General features: G+C 38.7%; 1 protein-coding gene across 1 annotated transcript; it reads left to right on the top strand.

The window, feature by feature from the left end:
• Positions 1 to 16,713: 16,713 nt before the first annotated feature.
• LOC107063151 (uncharacterized) lies at positions 16,714 to 18,568 on the top strand. Its single transcript, XM_015314626.1, has 3 exons — positions 16,714 to 16,794; positions 16,909 to 17,450; positions 17,545 to 18,568. Exons 1-3 carry the CDS (start codon positions 16,714 to 16,716, stop codon positions 18,566 to 18,568), a joined length of 1,647 nt encoding a protein of 548 aa, XP_015170112.1.
• Positions 18,569 to 19,022: the final 454 nt, after the last annotated feature.

A 19,022-nucleotide genomic window follows, 5' to 3' on the forward strand; every position in this document is an offset into this window, starting at 1 on the left:
GTTCCTCAAATAAAATTACCACCTCCATTTCCACAAAGGCTGAAAAACCAGAATGAACATGATTGCTTCGGTAAATTTCTCTCTCCTTAAACAGGTTCACATTAATTTACCTTTGGTTGACATTTTGCAGGGTATCCCGAAGTATGCTAAATACATGAAGGACATTGTGGCGAGCAAGAGGAGGCTCACTAAATATGAAACTGTAGCACTTACTGAGGAGTGCAGCCCAAGGATCCAAAATAGACTACCTAAAAAGTTAAAAGATCCAGGTAGTTTCACTGTGCAGATTACAATTGGGAAAAGTGTTCATTCCCGGGGGTTGTGTGATTTGGGGGTAAGTATAAATTTGATGCCCTTATCTTTTTATCAAAAGCTTGGGTTGGGTAGTCCAAAATGAACCACTGTTATTCTTCAACTCGCTGATATCCATTGCTAGGCCAGACGGGGTGGTAGAAGATGTGTTTGTGCAAGTAGGTTCATTGATTTTTCCAGTAGATTTTGTGGTCTTAGATTTTGAACCTGATTTTGAAGTTCAATTCAATTTGGGACTACCTTTCTTGGCCACGGGTAGGCCATTGATTGATGTACCAGCTGGTCAACTAACTATGATGGCACATGATAAGGTGTCATGCCCTGAGAGCACCCCCTTGGCGTAACACGACGTAATTGACCCCGAAGGGGTCTTATACAAGCCCTTAGCATATTCCTCATTGCATATAAACATTGAATAATGTGGAAATTAAAAACATCTCAACATCAATGTCAAAGTGACTCATAATAGAAAATAGAAAATAGAAAGTAGAATGTCTAGGCATCATCATCTCCATGAAACCATCTAAGTACACATAAGAATCTCAAATAGAGACCATAGCCCTTTACAATAGAATTATCTCAAAATGACAAGTACATAAGTAGTCTAATAGTCTATTACAATATAAGGAGTATAAGTGTCATAATGTGTGTCCTCGAAACTTGAGGAAATACCAAAAAGGCTTGGAGAAGTCTAAATCCAAGCTTGAGTCTCTTAGTAGCACAATCACTTCCCGGAACCTACACTTAGTAGAAAAAGGAAGAAATATGGGTTAGCACAATCAATTGTACTAATTATGGAAGCCATTCAATTAAAACAATTTAAATCATGTACAAAGGGAACTTTAGTTGAAAACATGCTATTTCAAGTTAGAAGCCATAATGCATATTCAGGGAACATTTAGCCAATCCGCATTACAAGGTAAAAGAGACATTCATGATCATAACAAGAGGCCATAATCTACACCTTACATATTTGACTTCCTTTTACAATATACCATCATACGACAACACCCATGCCCCCCACCTCCCCTTTCAAGTTCACTTGTGCAATGTACATATGAAGTCCCATACCCCCATATATACTAAGTAAAGCCATCAAGAAGACACACATGTAGTAACATACATAATCAACATCATAATAGGTGACACCAACCTTAACATAATTCATACCTTACTATATATAAAGGACTCACACAAGAACTCCTCAAAGAAACCACTTGTACAATGCATAGGTAAAGTCCCATACCCTCACCTACACTAAGTAGTATCCCTCAAGTAGTCCTAGTTAGAGTTCATAAGTCCTATTCATACATTAGATCATCTTCTTAAAACATAGGGATGTTAGCAACAACTGACATAGACCATGTGAGCTTCATGAAATCCGGTGTTGTACTCACACACCGAAAAGACAGTGTTCCACTTGCCAAGGTAGAACAAACATAATAGCATTTAGGTGGATCCACTAGCTAATACCTATGTGGGATAACATAGTTATGGAACAAGGAGATTGCTACTAGAAACCCAGACATGCTAAACGTAAAAGATTTCCATCTCATGAGACAACATATATATATTGGGAACCCGGACTTGCTAAACGTATAAGGAACCCATATGGGAAGCTGGAGTTGCTAAACGTAAAAGCTTCCATCTCATATTCATGTTCCCTCGGTGCTAAGCAGAATTCCCTCTTTAAAGTAGTATTAGGGCTTTATTTACAGATTTATTCAATAACTAGTACACCAGGGATTGAACCCATCACTTATCATATAACTCACAAGTTCTAATATGAGAATAACCTTTCATCGTAGAACCATCAACATACAATAATGTTCATTCATAACATAGTCATACAGTGTTCCTGAGATTTACCTTTTATTCATCATACCAACACTACCATAATCATAACTTAACATTCATGTTCGTATCATAGCATACTTGTCAACACTTGGGGTTGTAGGGAAGAGGAACCATAACTCACTCACTACAATTCATAATCAAGTAGCACCTCCACCATAAGCGGATCAACAATTCAATATATAAACATTCATCAATTTGAAAATCTTTATTCATAACTTTCAAGGATCACATCAAGATTCAACTCTAATTCATTGGTAATCATTCACCATATAGAGCAACATCATAATACAATAACGAATTCCACAATTTACATATTAGATTGACATCCTTCATTAAGCATTAAAGTCATACTAGGATTTAAAGTGACAAAGAAGGGGAATTCATGGGTCTTGTGGGGATTTGTTCAAAACCCAACAACACTAAATTAGTTCATCCACAAACCCTAATATACAACCATATTTAATCATTGTAAACCAAATAAAAGACATTTGGAAAGTTACCCACGAAATTGATAGAAACCTAGAACCTTGGGGAACCTTAAAACCATATTTTTGAGAGTGCCTCTTGGGGAAAAGATCCCAAGAGTGAAAAACAACCATACCTTAGTTGATTCCTTGAGAGTAAATGGAGAAACTCCATGCAATTTGGGAAGAAACCTTGAAACCCTAGCTGCAATGTAATCTTCTTCTTCTAAAGTCTTTAGAGAGAGAAAGAGTTTAGAGAGAAGTGGGTTTTGAATTTATTATTTGGAGTTATAAGGTGAAAGACTTGGTTATTACTTAATAATACCCTAAAGTACCTAATATAACTATTTATAACCGTTTTTAACCCTTAAGTAGGTAATTAGTAAATTACTAAACTACCCCCACTTAAACAGTGTGGAGGCAGTGAGCTCGAGTGCCATCCACGAATTCCCAACAATGGGGCGTGGGTTGAACCACGGGCCGTGCTGGCCACTCGTGGTTTGGTACTGAGAGGGTGCAGACAAGGGTCCTGGTGAGGAGACTAAGTCTCAACTCACGAGACCCTTCCACGGAGCGTGAGTCGGTCTACGAACCGTACTGCATGCTCGTGGTTTGGGACTGAGGGGGTTTATTTGGAGGCCTGTTGGAGGATTCTAAGTGTGGACTCATGACTCCCTTCCACGAGGCGTGAGTCAACCTACTCCTCGTGATTCCAACCTGTTTTGGGCAGCCTCTACTATCTTTTTGGTTTCAAGTTTGGGTCCTCCTCAACGACCTCTTGGGTGATCCTAGTGGAGTCGTACCCGGACGTTTGGACCCTAAACATAAAATCTTACCGTTTAAACCCTTTTATTCAAACTTTAGTCCACCTACGACACTCTAAAGTCAATTCACAAGACCTAACACCTCACTAGTTCAATGCACTAGTTTCCGGACGTCGTGGTCGTTCCTTGACGTTTATGCATTAACATTTTCTTACCAGTTTATTGACATTAAAATAGGTCTTGAAACATCATTTCTACTCTCATTAAGTCATTAGTCATCATTTAGGCTCTAGCATAGGTCGTTAGATTTCTGGAGTGTTGCAATACCCCCTTCCCCCCCTTAGAATATTCGTCTTTGCATGACACTTTAATCACTCCTAGGGGGACAAGGACTCAAGACTAGCAGCCAAACAACAACATATATCAATCACATAGACATTGCATATGAGGAAACACCTTTTCCACATCATTAGCTCAGTGCGACATAAGCAAAGAAACTATTACAAAATTAATCTCATTATGCACCAAAATTACCATTTCATATAAACATAGGAGGAACTACCTTCTCCAACACAAGCAAGCTCATCATAGCAATATTAAACAGCCATGCTACTCCATCACAACCTAATCAACATGTTCATTAACGTATCTCATGAGGTCACTTATGTCAATATCATAATCAAATGCAAAACAACCTGATATTTAACATATCTTTTAATTATACACCATTAAGTATGCTCATAAATTTTTACCTTATAAGTCAAATTATCCAATTATCATACAAAAGCAATTCAACAAGAGGGACATATAATACATGAGAGACTCAATTATATACCTCATGCTTCCTCACATGGATCTACACCATATAAGAGGAAAACATGACAAAAGATCATACCACAAACATAACTCCTAATTCATTACAAACTCAAGAGAAACTACTTACCTAAAGTTTGAATAGGAGTTGCGAGAAAGAGATGAGGATAACGGGACTTTATATCAGCCTCGGCCTCCCAAGTAGCACTCTCAGCTAATTTATTCTGCCATAGAACCTTAACGAAAGCTACTTCTTTATTCCTCAACCTCTTTACTTGCCGGTCTAGGATCTCAACCGGACCCTCTTCATAAGAAAGGTTCTTATCAACACCCAAACCCTCTAAAGCAAGTATGTATACCGGATCACCTATACACTTGTTTAGCATAGAGACACGAAATACCGGGTGAACCGTAGCCAACTCATTAGGCAAGTTCAATTCATAAGCAACATTGCCAACCCTTTTCAAAATCTCATAAGGGCCTACATACCGGGCACTAAGATTCCCCTTTTTACCAAACCTCATCACCCCTTTCATGGCGAGATCTTCACGTAGACCCAATCACTAACCTCAAATTCAAGATTCCTCTTTCTATTGTCCGCATAAAACTTTTACTGACGTTGAGCCATTTTCAACCTATCTCTTATAAGTCGAACCTTTTCAATAGCCTCATAAACCATCTCGGGACCAAGAAGAGCAAATTCACCTACTTCAAACCAACCAACCGGAGATCTACACCTCCTACCATAATGTGCTTCAAATGGTGCCATGGCAATACTTGAATGGTAACTATTGTTGTAGGCAAATTCAATCAAGGGTCACGCCCCGAGAGTACCCCCTCAGCGTAACACGGCGTACTTTACCCCGAGGGGATCTTATATAAGCTCTTAGCATATTCATCATTGCATATAGACATTGAATAATCCAGAAATTAAAAGCATTTCAACATCAATGTCAAAGTGTCTCATAATACAAAATAGAAAGTAGAATGTCTAGACATCATCATCTCCATGAAACCATCTAAGTACACATAAGAATCTTAAATAGTTTACAATAGAATTGTCTCAAAATGACAACTACTTAAGTATTCTAATAGTCTATTACAATATAAGGAATATAAGTGTCATAATGTGTGTCCTCGAAACTTGAGGACATACCAAAAAGTCTTGGAGAAGTCTAAATCCAAACTTGAGTTTCTTAGTAGCACAGTCACTTCCCGGAACATACACTTAGTAGAAAAAGGAAGAAATATGGGTTAGCACAATCTATTGTACTAAGTATGGAAGACATGCAATTAAAACCATTTAAATCATGCACAAAAGGACCTTTAGTTGAAAACATGCTATTTCAAGTTAGAAGCCATAATGCATATTCAAGGAACATTTAGCGAATCCACATTACAAGGTAAAGAGACATTCATGATCATAACAAGAGCCCATAACCTACACCTTACATATTTGAGTTCCTTTTACAATATACCATCACAAGTCAACACCCATTCCCCCCCCCGCCTTTCAAGATCACTTGTGCAATGTACATTTGAAGTCCCATACCCTCATATATACTAAGTAAAGCCATCAAGAAAACACACGTGTACTCACATACATAATCAATATCATAATAGGTGACACCAACCTTAACATAATTCATACCTTACCATATATAAAGGACTCAGACAAGAACTCCTCAAAGAAACTAGTAGTACAATGCATAGGTAAAGTCCCATGCCCTCACCTACACTAAGTGGTATCCTTCAAGTAGTCCTAGTTAAAGTTCATAAGTCATATTCATACATTAGATCATCTTCTTAAAACATAGGGATATTAGCAATAACCGACATAGACCAGGTGAGCATCATGGAATCCATTGTTCTACTCCCACACCGAAAAGAGAGTGTTCCACTTGCCAAGGTACAACTAACGTAATAGCATCCAGGTGGATCCACTGGCTAATACCTATGTCGGCAAACATAGTTATGGAACAAGGAGATTGTTACTAGAAACTCGGACTTGCTAAACGTAAAAGGTTTCCATCTCATGAGACAACATATATATATTGGGAACCCGGACTTGCTAAACGTATAAGGAACCCATATGGGAAACTGGACTTGCTAAACGTAAAACCGTCCATCTCATGTTCATGTTCACTCGGTGCTAAGCACAATTCCCTTTTTAAAGTAGTATTAGGCCTTTACTTACACATTAATTCAATAAGGAGTACATTAGGGATTCAACCCATCATTCATCATATAACTCACAAGTTCTAAGATGAGAATAACATTTTATCGTAGAACCATCAACATACAATAATGTTCATTCAGAACATAGTCATAAAGAGTTCATGAGATATACCTTTTATTCATTATACCACCACAACCATAATCATCACTTAACATTCATGTTCGTATCATAGCTTACTTGTCAACACTTGGGTTTGTAGGGAAGAGGAACCATATCTCACTCACTACAATTCGTAATCAAGTAGCACCTCCACCATAAGTGGATCAACAATTGAATATATAAACATTCATCAATTTGAAAATCTTCATTCATAACCTTGAAGGATCACATCAAGATTCAACATTAATTCATTGGTAATAATTCACCATATAGAGAAACATCATAATACAATAATGAATTCCAGAATTTACATATTAGATTCACATCCTTCATTCACCATTAAAGTCTTACTAGGGTTTAAAGTTAGAAAGAAGGGGAATTCATGGGTCTTGTGGGGATTTGTTCAAAAACCAACAACACTACATTAATTCATCCACAAACCGTAACATACAACCATAATTAATCATTGTAAACCAAAGAAAGCACATTTGGAAAGTGACCCACGAAATGGAGAGAAACCTAGAATTTTGGGGAACCTTAAAATCATATTTTTGAGAGGGCCTCTTGGGGAAAAGATCCCAAGAGTGAAAAGCAACGATACCTTAGTTGATTCCTTGAGAATAAATGGAGAAACTCCATGCAATTTTGGAAGAAACCTTGAAACTCTAGCAGCAATGTAATCTTCTTCTTCTAAAGTCTTTAGAGAGAGAGAGAGAGAGAGAGAGAGTTTAGAGAGAAGTGGGTTTTGATTTTATGATTTGGAGTTATAAGGTGGAAGACTTGGTTATTACTTAATAATACCCTAAAGTACCTAATATAACTATTTATAACCGTTTTTAACCCTTAAGTAATTACAAAATTAATCTCATTATGCACCAAAATTACCATTTCATATAAACATAGGAGGAACTACCTTCTCCAACACAACCAAGCTCATCATAGCAATATTAAACAATCATGTTACTCCATCACAACTTAATCAACACGTTCATCAACTTATCTCATGAGGTCACTTATGTCAATATCATAACCAAATGCAGTACAACCTGATATATAACATATCTTTTCATTATACACCATTAAGTATGCTCATAAATCTTTACCTCATAAGTCAAATTATCCAATCATCATACAAAAGCAATTCAATAAGATGGGCATATAGTACATGAGAGACTCAATTATATACCTCATGCTTCCACACATGTATCTACACTATATAAGAGGAAAACATGGCAAAAGATCATACCACAAACATAACTCCTAATTCATTACAAACTCAAGAGAAACTACTTACCTCAAGTTTGAATAGGTGTAGCGAGAAAGAGATGAGGATAACGAGACTTCATATCAGCCTCGGCCTCCCATGTAGCACTCTCAGCTAGATTATTCCGCCATAGAACCTTAACGGAAGTTATTTCTTTATTCCTCAACCTCTTCACTTGCCGGTCTAGGATCTCAACCGAAACATCTTCATAAGAAAGGTTCTCATCAACACCCAAACCCTCTAAAGGAAGTATGTATACTAGATCACCTATACACTTTTTGAGCATAGAGACATGAAATACCGGGTGAACCGGAGCCAACTCATTAGGCAAGTTCAATTCATAAGCAACTTTCCCTACCCTGGGTAGTAAGCTTCCCCTTTTAATCAAACATCATCACTCCTTTCATGGGCGAGATCTTCACGTAGACACCCAATCACCTACTTCAAATTCCAGATCCCTCTTCTTATTGTCGGCATAAGAGTTTTGCCGACTTTGAGCCGTTTTCAACCCATTTCATATAAGTTGAACCTTTTCAATAGCTTCATAAACCATCTCGGGACCAAGAAGAGAAAATTCACCTACTTAAAATAACCAACCAGAGATCTACACCTCCTACCATAAAGTGCTTCAAATGGTGACATGGCAATACTTGAATGGTAACTATTGTTGTAGGTAAATTCAATCAAGGGAAGGTGATCATCCCAATTTCCTTTAAAATCAATCACACATGATCTCGACATCTCCTCCAAGGTTTGAATGGTCCTTTCCACTTGACCATCCATTTGAGGGTGAAATGCAGTACTAAGCTTCACTTTAGTACCAGCGCATTTTGAAATGCCTTCCAAAAGTGCGAATTAAATTGAGTAACTCTATCCGAAATGATAGACAAAGGAACTCCATGTAACCTCACCATTTCCTTAAGATAAAACTTAGCGTAGTCTTCCGTCGAATACAAAACCTTGATGGGAAGGAAATGGGCTGATTTAGTCATCGTATCCACAACGACCCAAATAGAATCGTGTTGCCTTTGAGTATGAGGCAAACCTACCACAAATTCCATATTGACATTCTCCCACTTCCAAGTGGGAATACTTATATCTTGAGATAGACCTCCCATTTTTTGATGCTCGGTTTTGACTTGTTGGCAATTTGGGCATTTGGGCACAAAGCTTGCTATATCCCCTTTCATTCCGTTCCACCAATAGATTTCTCGTAGGTCACGATACATTTTGGTAGCTCCCGAATGAATAGAATATCGAGAACCGTGATCCTCTTCCAAAATTCTCTCCCTTAATTCATCCACATTGGACACACACAATCTTCCTTGGTACCTAAACACCCATCTCCCCCTTGGGAGAAACCCTCAACGGAATTATCAAGAACCGACTATTTTAACTCCATCAAAGTGGTATCTAGGTGTTGCTTGGACTTAACTTCAACCACAAGTGATGACTCAGAACAATGATGAACCATAAACCCACCATTGGAGGAATCCCTTAGTTGGACACCTAACCGGGCCAACCTATGTACCTCCCGAACTAACTCTTTCTTCTCATCCTCTATGTGAGCAACACTCCCCATGGACACTCTACGCAACGCATCCGCCACTACATTAGCCTTTCCGGGGTGGTATAGGACACTCATATCACAGTCCTTCAAAAGTTCCAACCACCTTCTTTGCTGGAGATTCAACTCTTTTTGGCTAAAAACATATTGAAGACTCTTGTGGTCTGTAAACACATCGACATGAACACCAGAGATATAGTGTATCCATATTTTTAGAGCAAAATCTACCCCCGAAAATTCAAGATCATGGGTTGGATAGTTCTTTTCATGAATCTTTAATTGTCTAGAAGCATAGGAGATTACTTTACCATGTTGCATAAGGACACACCCCAAACCTACTCTTGATGCATCAAAATATACTACAAACCCTTCGGTACCCTCTGGTAAGGTCAATACCGGAGCGGAGGTAAGCTTATCTTTCAACAGTTGAAAATTCCTTTCACATGACTCTGACCATTCAAATTTGGCCTTCTTTTGGGTTAAGGACGTTAATGGAGAAGCAATTGAGGAGAAACCCTCAACAAACCTTCTATAGTAATCGGCCAATCCCAAATAGCTTCTAATGTCGGAAGGGTTTAAGGGTCTAGGCCATCTCTTAACCGCCTCCATTTTATTTGGATCTACTTCAATCCCCTCACTTCACACTATATGACCGAGAAACACAACCGATCTCAACCAAAATTCACATTTGCTAAACTTAGCATACAACCGCTGGTCCTTGAGAATTGCAACACTATCCTCAAATGTTCCATGTGGTCATTCTCACTCTTAGAATATATCAAAATGTCATCAATAAAGACAATCAAGAATGAGTCAAGATATTGTCTAAACACCCTATTCATAAGGTCCATGAATGTTGCCGGGGCATTTGTGAGACCAAAAGACATTACTAGGAACTCAAAATGACCATATCTTGTTCGAAATGCCATTTTAGGAACATCAACACCTCTCACTCTAAGTTAGTGATAACCCGACCTTAAGTCGATCTTCGAAAAGTAGCTCGCCCCTTGGAGTTGGTCAAATAAATCATCAATCCTAGGGAGCGGGTACTTATTCTTTATATTGACCTTGCTCAATTGTGGGTAATCACTGCACATCCTAAGCAACCCATCTTTCTTCTTCATAAACAAAATCGGTGCACCCCATGGTGGTATGCTTGGTTGAATAAAACCCTTATCTAGAAAATCTTTAAGTTGTGCCTTCAATTCCTTAAATTCGGTAGGGGCCATCCGGTAAGGAGGAATTGATATCGGTTGTGTATCTGGCAAGAGATCTATGCTGAAGTCAATTTCCCGTTCGGGAGGGATTCTGGGAAAGTCATTTGGAAAGAGTTTCAGAAACTCCCTCACTACGGGGATCGACTCTGATGGAGGGGTCTCAGACTCAAGGTCCTTAACTCTCACAATATAATAGATACAACCCTTAGAAATCAATTTACAAGCTTTTAGACATTAGATAATTCGACCTCTAGGAGTCAAGTTTCCTCCCTTCCATTCTTCAATGGGTTCTTTAGGAAATTGAAACTATACAACTCGGGTTCTACAATCTATGGAAGCAAAACAAGCATGAAGCCAATCCATCCCCAATATGACATCAAAGTCCAACATATCAAGTTCTACTAAATCAACCAATGTGACTCTATTGGACAATGAAATGGGACAACCCCTATACACTCTTTTTGCTATGACCGAATCACCAATCGGGGTTGGCACGGAAAAAGGTTCTTTTAAGGTTTCAGGGAGCACATCAAATTTTATAGCCACTAAAGTAGTAACAAATTATAAAGTGGCACCCGGGTCTAACAATTCATAAACATTAATTGAAAATACTTGCAACATACCGATAACAACATCCGGAGAGCTCTCTTGATCACTTCAGGATTGGAGAGCATAAAAGCGATTTTTCTTAGGAGCATCAGAGTTAAACCTACTTGCTTGAGCTTGCTTATTCTCCATCCCTTGAACCTTCAACATAGGGAAATATCTCCTCAGATGACCACTCTTCTCATAACTAAAGCAATTGTCCGTGCCAACTAGGAACTTGACTAGATGCTTCTTGCCGCACTTTTCACAATTAGGTTTTTCAACATATGAACTACCACCTCTTCCTCCTTGTGGTCTAGGGGTAGAAACCCTACCTTTGTTAGGCCTAGGAGCATTGGAAGGACTTTGGTTGGGAAACCTCTTCTTAAACCTTTGTTCACCTTGACCTTCAAACTTACCGTTAGATGCATTTCCCTCATCGGCCGTTGGCCTCTTCACTTCTCGATTCCTCTTATTAATCCTTGACTCTTCCACTTGTTGAGAATGTACCATCAACCTAGAGATATCCATGTTGTGATGGAGCATTGCTGCTCGACACTCTTCTTCAATAGCATCGGACACACCGGTGACAAAAATGACCTATTTCATCTCTTGGAATAGAAACCAAAGAGGGAGCATAATTGGACAACTTCGTGAATTTCAAGGAGTATTCTTGGACACTCATACCTCCTTAGCGAAGATTGATGAATTCCTCAACTTTGGCTTCTCTTTTTTCATCGGGGAAAAATCGATCAAGGAAAGCGTTCTTGAATATCTCCCAAGTTATGGGACCTACCCTTAAAGGCCTATTGTATTTCCATTGAGTGTACCATACTTGGGCCACGTCTTTCAATTGATACTCGGCCAACTCGGCTTTCTCATTAGAAGAAACCCCCATAGGCTCCACAATCCTATAAACCTCCTCCAAGAACTCTTGTGGGTCTTCATTCACCTTGGAACCCAAGAAGCTATGAGGGTTCATCCTAGTAAAGTCTCTCAATCGTGAGGCCATGGTACTCACATTGGTCTCCACCCGAGGTCTAGCTTCCCGATTAGCATGTGCCGTCATGAGTTGAGTTAAGGTATGAAGAGTCGCCCTTATCTCCACATTAGACATAGCCCCTTCATCAATAGGAGCTTGAGGGTTTTGAAGAACATGAGGGGAACCTCCTCAATCAAATTTTCCTCTCCCGCCCTCCTAGAATTAGTCCTTCTTGTATTCATAGCCTAAAAGCACAAGAAAAGAATTAGGAGAAAAGACTTAAATAGAACTAAGATTCTGGAGGCACAACCAATGCGGAATCAAGAAGTGAAAATTCCTAAGAATCTTATGGCCTCTCATTCATTAGTGTGGCGCACTTCACACATATGAACAAGACTCTACTCGACGTGGTTTCAAGAGACATCAGCCCTAATATCATCCAATTAACCTTATGTTCTGATACCAAGTTTGTAACGCCCCGAAAGCACCCTCTAGGCGTAACACGGCGTACTTTAACTCGAAGGGGTCTTATACAAGCCCTTAGCATATTCTTTATTGCATATAGACATTGAATAATGCTGAAATTTAAAACTTTTCAAAATCAATGTAAAAGTGTCTCATAATAGAAAATAGAAAGTAGAATGTCTAGACATCATCATTTCCATGAAACCATCTAAGTACACATAAGAATCTCAAATAGGGTCCATAGCCCTTTACAATAGAATCGTCTCAAAATGACAAGTACATAAGTAGTTTAATAGTCTATTACAATATAAAGAATATAAGTGTCATAATGTGTGTCCTCGAAACTTGAGGACATACCAAAAAGTTTTCGAAAAGTCTAAATCCAAGCTTTAATCTCTTAGTAGCACAATCACTTCCCGGAACCTACACTTAGTAGAAAAAGAAAGAAATATGGGTTAGCACAATCAATTGTACTAAGTATGGAAGCCATGCAATTAAAATCATTTAAATCATGCACAAAGGGACCATTAGTTGAAAACATGCTATTTCAAGTTAGAAGCCATAATGCATATTCAAGGAACATTTGGCAAATCCACATTACAAGGTAAAGAGATATTCATGATCATAACAATAGGCCATAACCTACACCTTACATATTTGAGTTCCTTTTACAATATACCATCATAAAACAACACCCATTCCCCTCCCCCCCCCTTTCAAGTTCGCTTGTGCAATGTACATATGAAGTCCCATACCCCCATATATACTAAGTAAAGCCATCAAGAAGACACACGTGTAGTCACATACATAATCAATATCATAATAGGTGACACCAACCTTAACATAATTCATACCTTACCATAAATAAAGGACTCACAAAAGAACTCCTCAAAGAAACCACTTGTACAATGCATAGGTAAAGTCTCACACCTTCACCTACACTAACTAGTATCCCTGAAGTAGTCCTAGTTAGAGTTCATAAGTCCTATTCATACATTAGATCATCTTTACAAAACATAGGGATATTAGCAATAACCGAAATAGACCATGTGAGCTTCATGGAATCCGGTGTTCTACATCCACACCGAAAAGAGAAAGAGAGTGTTCCACTTGCCAAGGTAGAACTAACATAATGGCATCCAGGTGGATCCACTAGCTAATAGCTATGTGGGCAAACATAGTTATGGAACAAGGAGATTGCTACTAGAAACCCGGACTTGCTAAACGTAAAAGGTTAGCATCTCATGAAACAACATATATATATTGGGAACCCGGTCTTGCTAAATGTATAAGGAACCTATATGGGAAGCTGGACTTGCTTAATGTAAAAATTTCCATCTCATATTCATGTTCACTCGGTACTAAGCACAATTCCCCTTTTAAAGTAGTATTAGGCCTTTACTTACACATTAATTCAATAAGGAGTACATTAGGGATTTAACCCATCATTAATCATATAACTCATAACTTCTAAGATGAGAATAACCTTTCATCGTAGAACCATCAACGTACAATAATGTTCATTCAGATAGTCATATAGTGTTCATGAGATTTACCTTCTATTCATCATACCAACACTACCATCATCATCACTTAACATTCATGTTTGTATCATAGCATACTTGTCAACACTTAGGGTTGTAGGGAAGAGGAACCATAACTCACTCACTACAATTCATAATCAAGTAGCATCTCCACCATAAGTGGATCAACAATTCAATAAATAAACATTCATCAATTTGAAAATCTTCATTCATAACCTTCAAGGATGACATCAAGATTCAACTTTAATTCATTGGTAATAATTCACCATATAGAGCAACATCGTAATACAATAATGAATTCCACAATTTACATATTAGATTCACATCCTTCATACACTATTAAAGTCATACTATGGTTTAAAGTTAGAAAAAAGGGAAATTCATGGGTCTTATGGGGATTTTTTCAAAAACCAACAACACTACATTTATTCATCCACAAACTCTAATATACAACCATAATTAATCATTGTAAACCAAAGAAATTACATTTGGAAAGTGACCCAGGAAATTGAGAGAAACCAAGAATTTTGGGGAACCTTAAAATCATATTTTTGAGAGGGCCTTTAGGGGCAAAGATCCCAAGAGTGAAAAGAAACCATACCTTAGTTGATTCCTTGAGAATAAATCGAGAAACTCCAAGAAATTTGGGAAGAAACCTTGAAACCCTAGCTCCAATATAATCTTCTTCTTCTAGAGTCTTTAGAGAGAGAGAGTTTAGAGAGAAGTGGGTTTTGATTTTATGATTTGGAGTTATAAGGTGGAAGACTTGGTTATTACTTAATAATACCCTAAAGTACCTAATATAACTATTTATAACTGTTTTTATCCCTTAAGCAATTAATTAGTAAATTACTAAACTACCCCAACTTAAACCGTGTGGAGGCAGTGAGCTCGAGTGCCATCCATGAGTTCCTGTCCATGGGGCGTGGTTTGAACCACGGGTCGTTCTGGCTACTCATGGTTTGGTACTGAGAGAGTGTAGACAAGGGTCTTGGTGAGAAGACTAAGTCTCAACTCACGAGACCCTTCCACGGAGCGTGAGTCGGTCTACGAACCGTACTGCATGCTCGTGGTTTGGGACTGAGGGGGTTGATTTGGAGGCCACTTGGAGGATTCTAAGTGTGGAGTCACGACTCCCTTCTATGGTGCGTGAGTCAACCTACGCCTCGTGATTTACCCCTCGTGATTCCAACCTATTTTGGATAGCTTTTACTTTCTTTTTGGTTTCAAGTTTGGGTCCTCCTCAAGGGCCCCTTTGGTGATCCTTGTGAAGTCGTACCCGGACGTTTGGACCCTAAACATGAAATCTTACATTTTAAACACTTTTATTCAAACTTTAGTCCACCTACGACACTCTAAAGTCAATTCACAAGACCTTGCACCTCACTAGTTCAATGCACTAGTTTCCGGACGTCATGGTCGTTCCTTGACGTTTATGCACTAACATTTCCTTACCATTTTAGTTACATTAAATTTGGTCTTGAAACATCATTTCTACTCTCATTAAGTTATTAGTCATCATTTAGGCTCTAGCTTAGGTCGTTACATTTCCGGAGTGTTACATAAGGTTGAGGTATTTGATCTTTACCGTGCTTTAAAATTACCTTCTATTTATTAAGATTGTCTGCTATTACTGTGGTTGATCGCATAGTAGAATGACAAGTTGTGGTGCCCGCAAATCCTTTAGAGAGAGTGTTAGTCGGTCATGACATAGAGGGAGACACTAAAGTTCAAGAGATTGAATCATGATTAAATCTAGCACTAGTAAACCCTCGTAGGAATCAAGTGGAGTCACTAGACCGCGAGTTGGGGCCCCCACCAAAGCCATCAATAAAAGAAGCTCCTACGTTGGAACTAAAAACTTTGCCGGCTCACCTAAGTTATGATTATTTGGGTACTAATGAAACTTTGCTTGTTATACTTTCTGCAAAATTGTCTGACATACAGGTTGATGCGGTATTAAGGATCTTAAAGCGGAGGTGGAAAGAAATTGGATGGCCGATGGCTGATATTCATGGGATTAGTCCGGCGTTATGCATGCACAAAATTTACATGGAAGAGGATCACAAACCCAAAGCACAACATCAACGTCGACTGAATCCTATGATGAAAGAAGTGGTAAGAAATGAAGTCATAAAGTGGCTAAATGCTGGAATTGTGTACCCAATCTCTGATAGTAAGTGGGTAAGTCTGGTACAATGTGTTCCCAAGAAGGGAGGTATGACAGTGGTAAGGAACAAAAATAATGAGTTGATTCCTACTAGAACAGTGACCGGGTAGACAGTTTGCATGGTTTACCGAAAACTAAATGATGCTACCAGGAAAGATCACTACACCGTTCCCTTCATTGATCAAATGCTTGACCGACTAGCAGGGCAGAAGTATTATTGTTTCTTAAATGGATATTCAGGTTACAACCAAATCTTAATTGCACACGAGGATCAGGAAAAGACCACGTTCACTTGTCCTTATGGCACATATGCTTTCAAGCGCATGTCATTCTGACTTTGCAATGCACCGGCGACTTTTCAAAGGTGTATGATGGCCATTTTGCATGATATGGTGGAATACTTTGTTGAGGTGTTCATGGATGATTTTTCCGTCTTTGGGAAGTCTTTGGAGGTATGTCTCTAAAATCTTGATAAATTACTTGCTAGATGTGAAGACACTAGCTTAGTTCTAAACTGGGAAAAATGTCATTTTTTTGTAAGGGAGGGGATAGTGTTGGGATACAAGGTGTCTAAATCTGGTTTGGAGTTTGATAAGGCTAAGGTAGAAGTTATTGAGAAATTATCCCCTCTCATTTCTGTAAAAGGTGTGCGTAGTTTTCTTGGTCATGCATGTTTTTACAGGCGATTCATCAAGCATTTTTCCAAGATTGCCAGACCTATGTGCAGTCTTTTGGAGATGGAGGTGAAGTTTGACTTTGATGAGATGTGTTTGAAAGCATTTGAGATGTTGAAGAGGAACTTAATTGCGGCTCCCATCTTAATTGCTCGCGATTGGGGATTACCATTTGAACTCATGTGTGATGCAAGCGACGTAGCAGTGGGTGCAGTGTTAGGACAGAGAAAGAATAAAGTGTTCCACTCGATCTATTATGCAAGAAAGACCCTTAACTATACACAAGCTAATTACACAGTGACTGAGAAAGAGATGCTGGCTCTAGTGTTCGCCTTCGACAAGTTCAGATCATATTTGGTAGCTACTAAAGTGATTGTTTTTACTTACCATGCAACTATTAGGTACTTATTCAACAAGAAGGATGCTAAACCAAGGCAAAATTTGATGGATATTGCTTCTCCAAGAATTTGAACTTGAGATCAAAGATAGGAAAGGTACTGAGAATCAAATAGCTGATCACTTATCTAGGTTGAAGGATTTTTACAATGTAAATGAAGGTGAGAAAATTCGGGAAGAGTTTCCGAATGAACAATTGATGGCATTAGATATCTCTCAAGTTCCATGGTATGCAGACATTGTGAATTTGATAGTAAGTGGCGATTATCCTCCGGGTGCAACCTCCCAACAAAAGAAAGAGCTCAATCATAATGCCAAGTTCTGTATCTGGGATGAAGCATTCTTTATCAAGCAAGGTGTAGACCGGGTAGTGAGAAGGTGCATTCCGGAGTGTGAGGTTCACAAAGTGCTCGAAAGTGGTCATGCTAGCCCATATGGAGGTCACCACGGAGGAGAGCGCACTGCTAATAAGGTACTACAATCTAGTTTCTTTTGGCCCTCGTTATTTAAAGATACTATTGCTTTTGTGAAGGGTTATGATAAATGCCAAATGTTGGGTACTATTTCAAGAAGACATGAGATGCCGCTAAGTACCATTTTGGAGGTGGAAATCTTTGATGTGTGGGGTATTGACTTCATGGGTCCATTCCTTCCATCTAGTGGAAATCAATACATTCTTGTGGCTGTGGATTATGTTAGTAAATGGGTTGAGGTAGTCACACTTCCTTCCAATGATTCAAGGGTGGTGATAAAGTTCATAAAGAAGCACATCTTCACTTGCTTTAGCACTCCAAGGGCAATTATAACTGATGGAGGTAAGCATTTCATTAACCATCTTGTTAAGAATCTTCTTGCAAAGTATGGTATTCGTCATCAGGTTGCTACAACTTACCATCCTCAAATGAGTGGACAAGTGGAGGTTTCAAATAGAGAGGTGCAACAAATTTTTCAGAAAAAGGTGAATGCGCAAAGGAAAGATTGGTCTGATAAATTAGATGATGCGTTGTGGGCATATAGGACTACATATAAAATACCAATAGGGACTTCTCCCTATCACATAGTATTTGGGAAAGCATGTTACCTTCCTGCGGAATTAGAACATCAAGTATATTGGGCAATCAAGAAGCTGAACTTAAACCTCGAGCTAGCCGGATAAAAAGAGAGTGAATCAGTTGCTTGAACTTGAGGAGTTTAGGCTCCACGCATATGAGAATGCCAAGCTTTACAAAGAAAAGATTAAGAGGTAGCATGACAAGAACATAGTAGCGCGTACCTTCAATCCGGGAGATAAGGTACTACTCTTTAACTCTACACTAAGGTTATTCCCCAAAAAATTAAGGTCGAAGTGGAGTGGTCCTTTCGAAGTGGTCAGAATGACACAACATGGGGCTGTTGAACTTAAAGATAAGACTGCCCTTACGTTCTTGGTCAATGGGCAAAGGGTGAAACATTATTTTGGTGAGGATTTGGATAGTGATCGGGAAGCTCTTGAGCTAAATGATAAATGATCAAAGATGCGTCATGCCGCGACGTTAAATCAAGCGCTACATGGGAGGCAACCCATGGACAATATGTAATTGATAGCTAGTTCATGTTTGAAATTTTTATTT

This window comes from Solanum tuberosum, unplaced genomic scaffold (genome assembly GCF_000226075.1).
Source record: "Solanum tuberosum cultivar DM 1-3 516 R44 unplaced genomic scaffold, SolTub_3.0 scf00311, whole genome shotgun sequence".
In the NCBI taxonomy this organism is placed as follows: domain Eukaryota; kingdom Viridiplantae; phylum Streptophyta; class Magnoliopsida; order Solanales; family Solanaceae; genus Solanum; species Solanum tuberosum.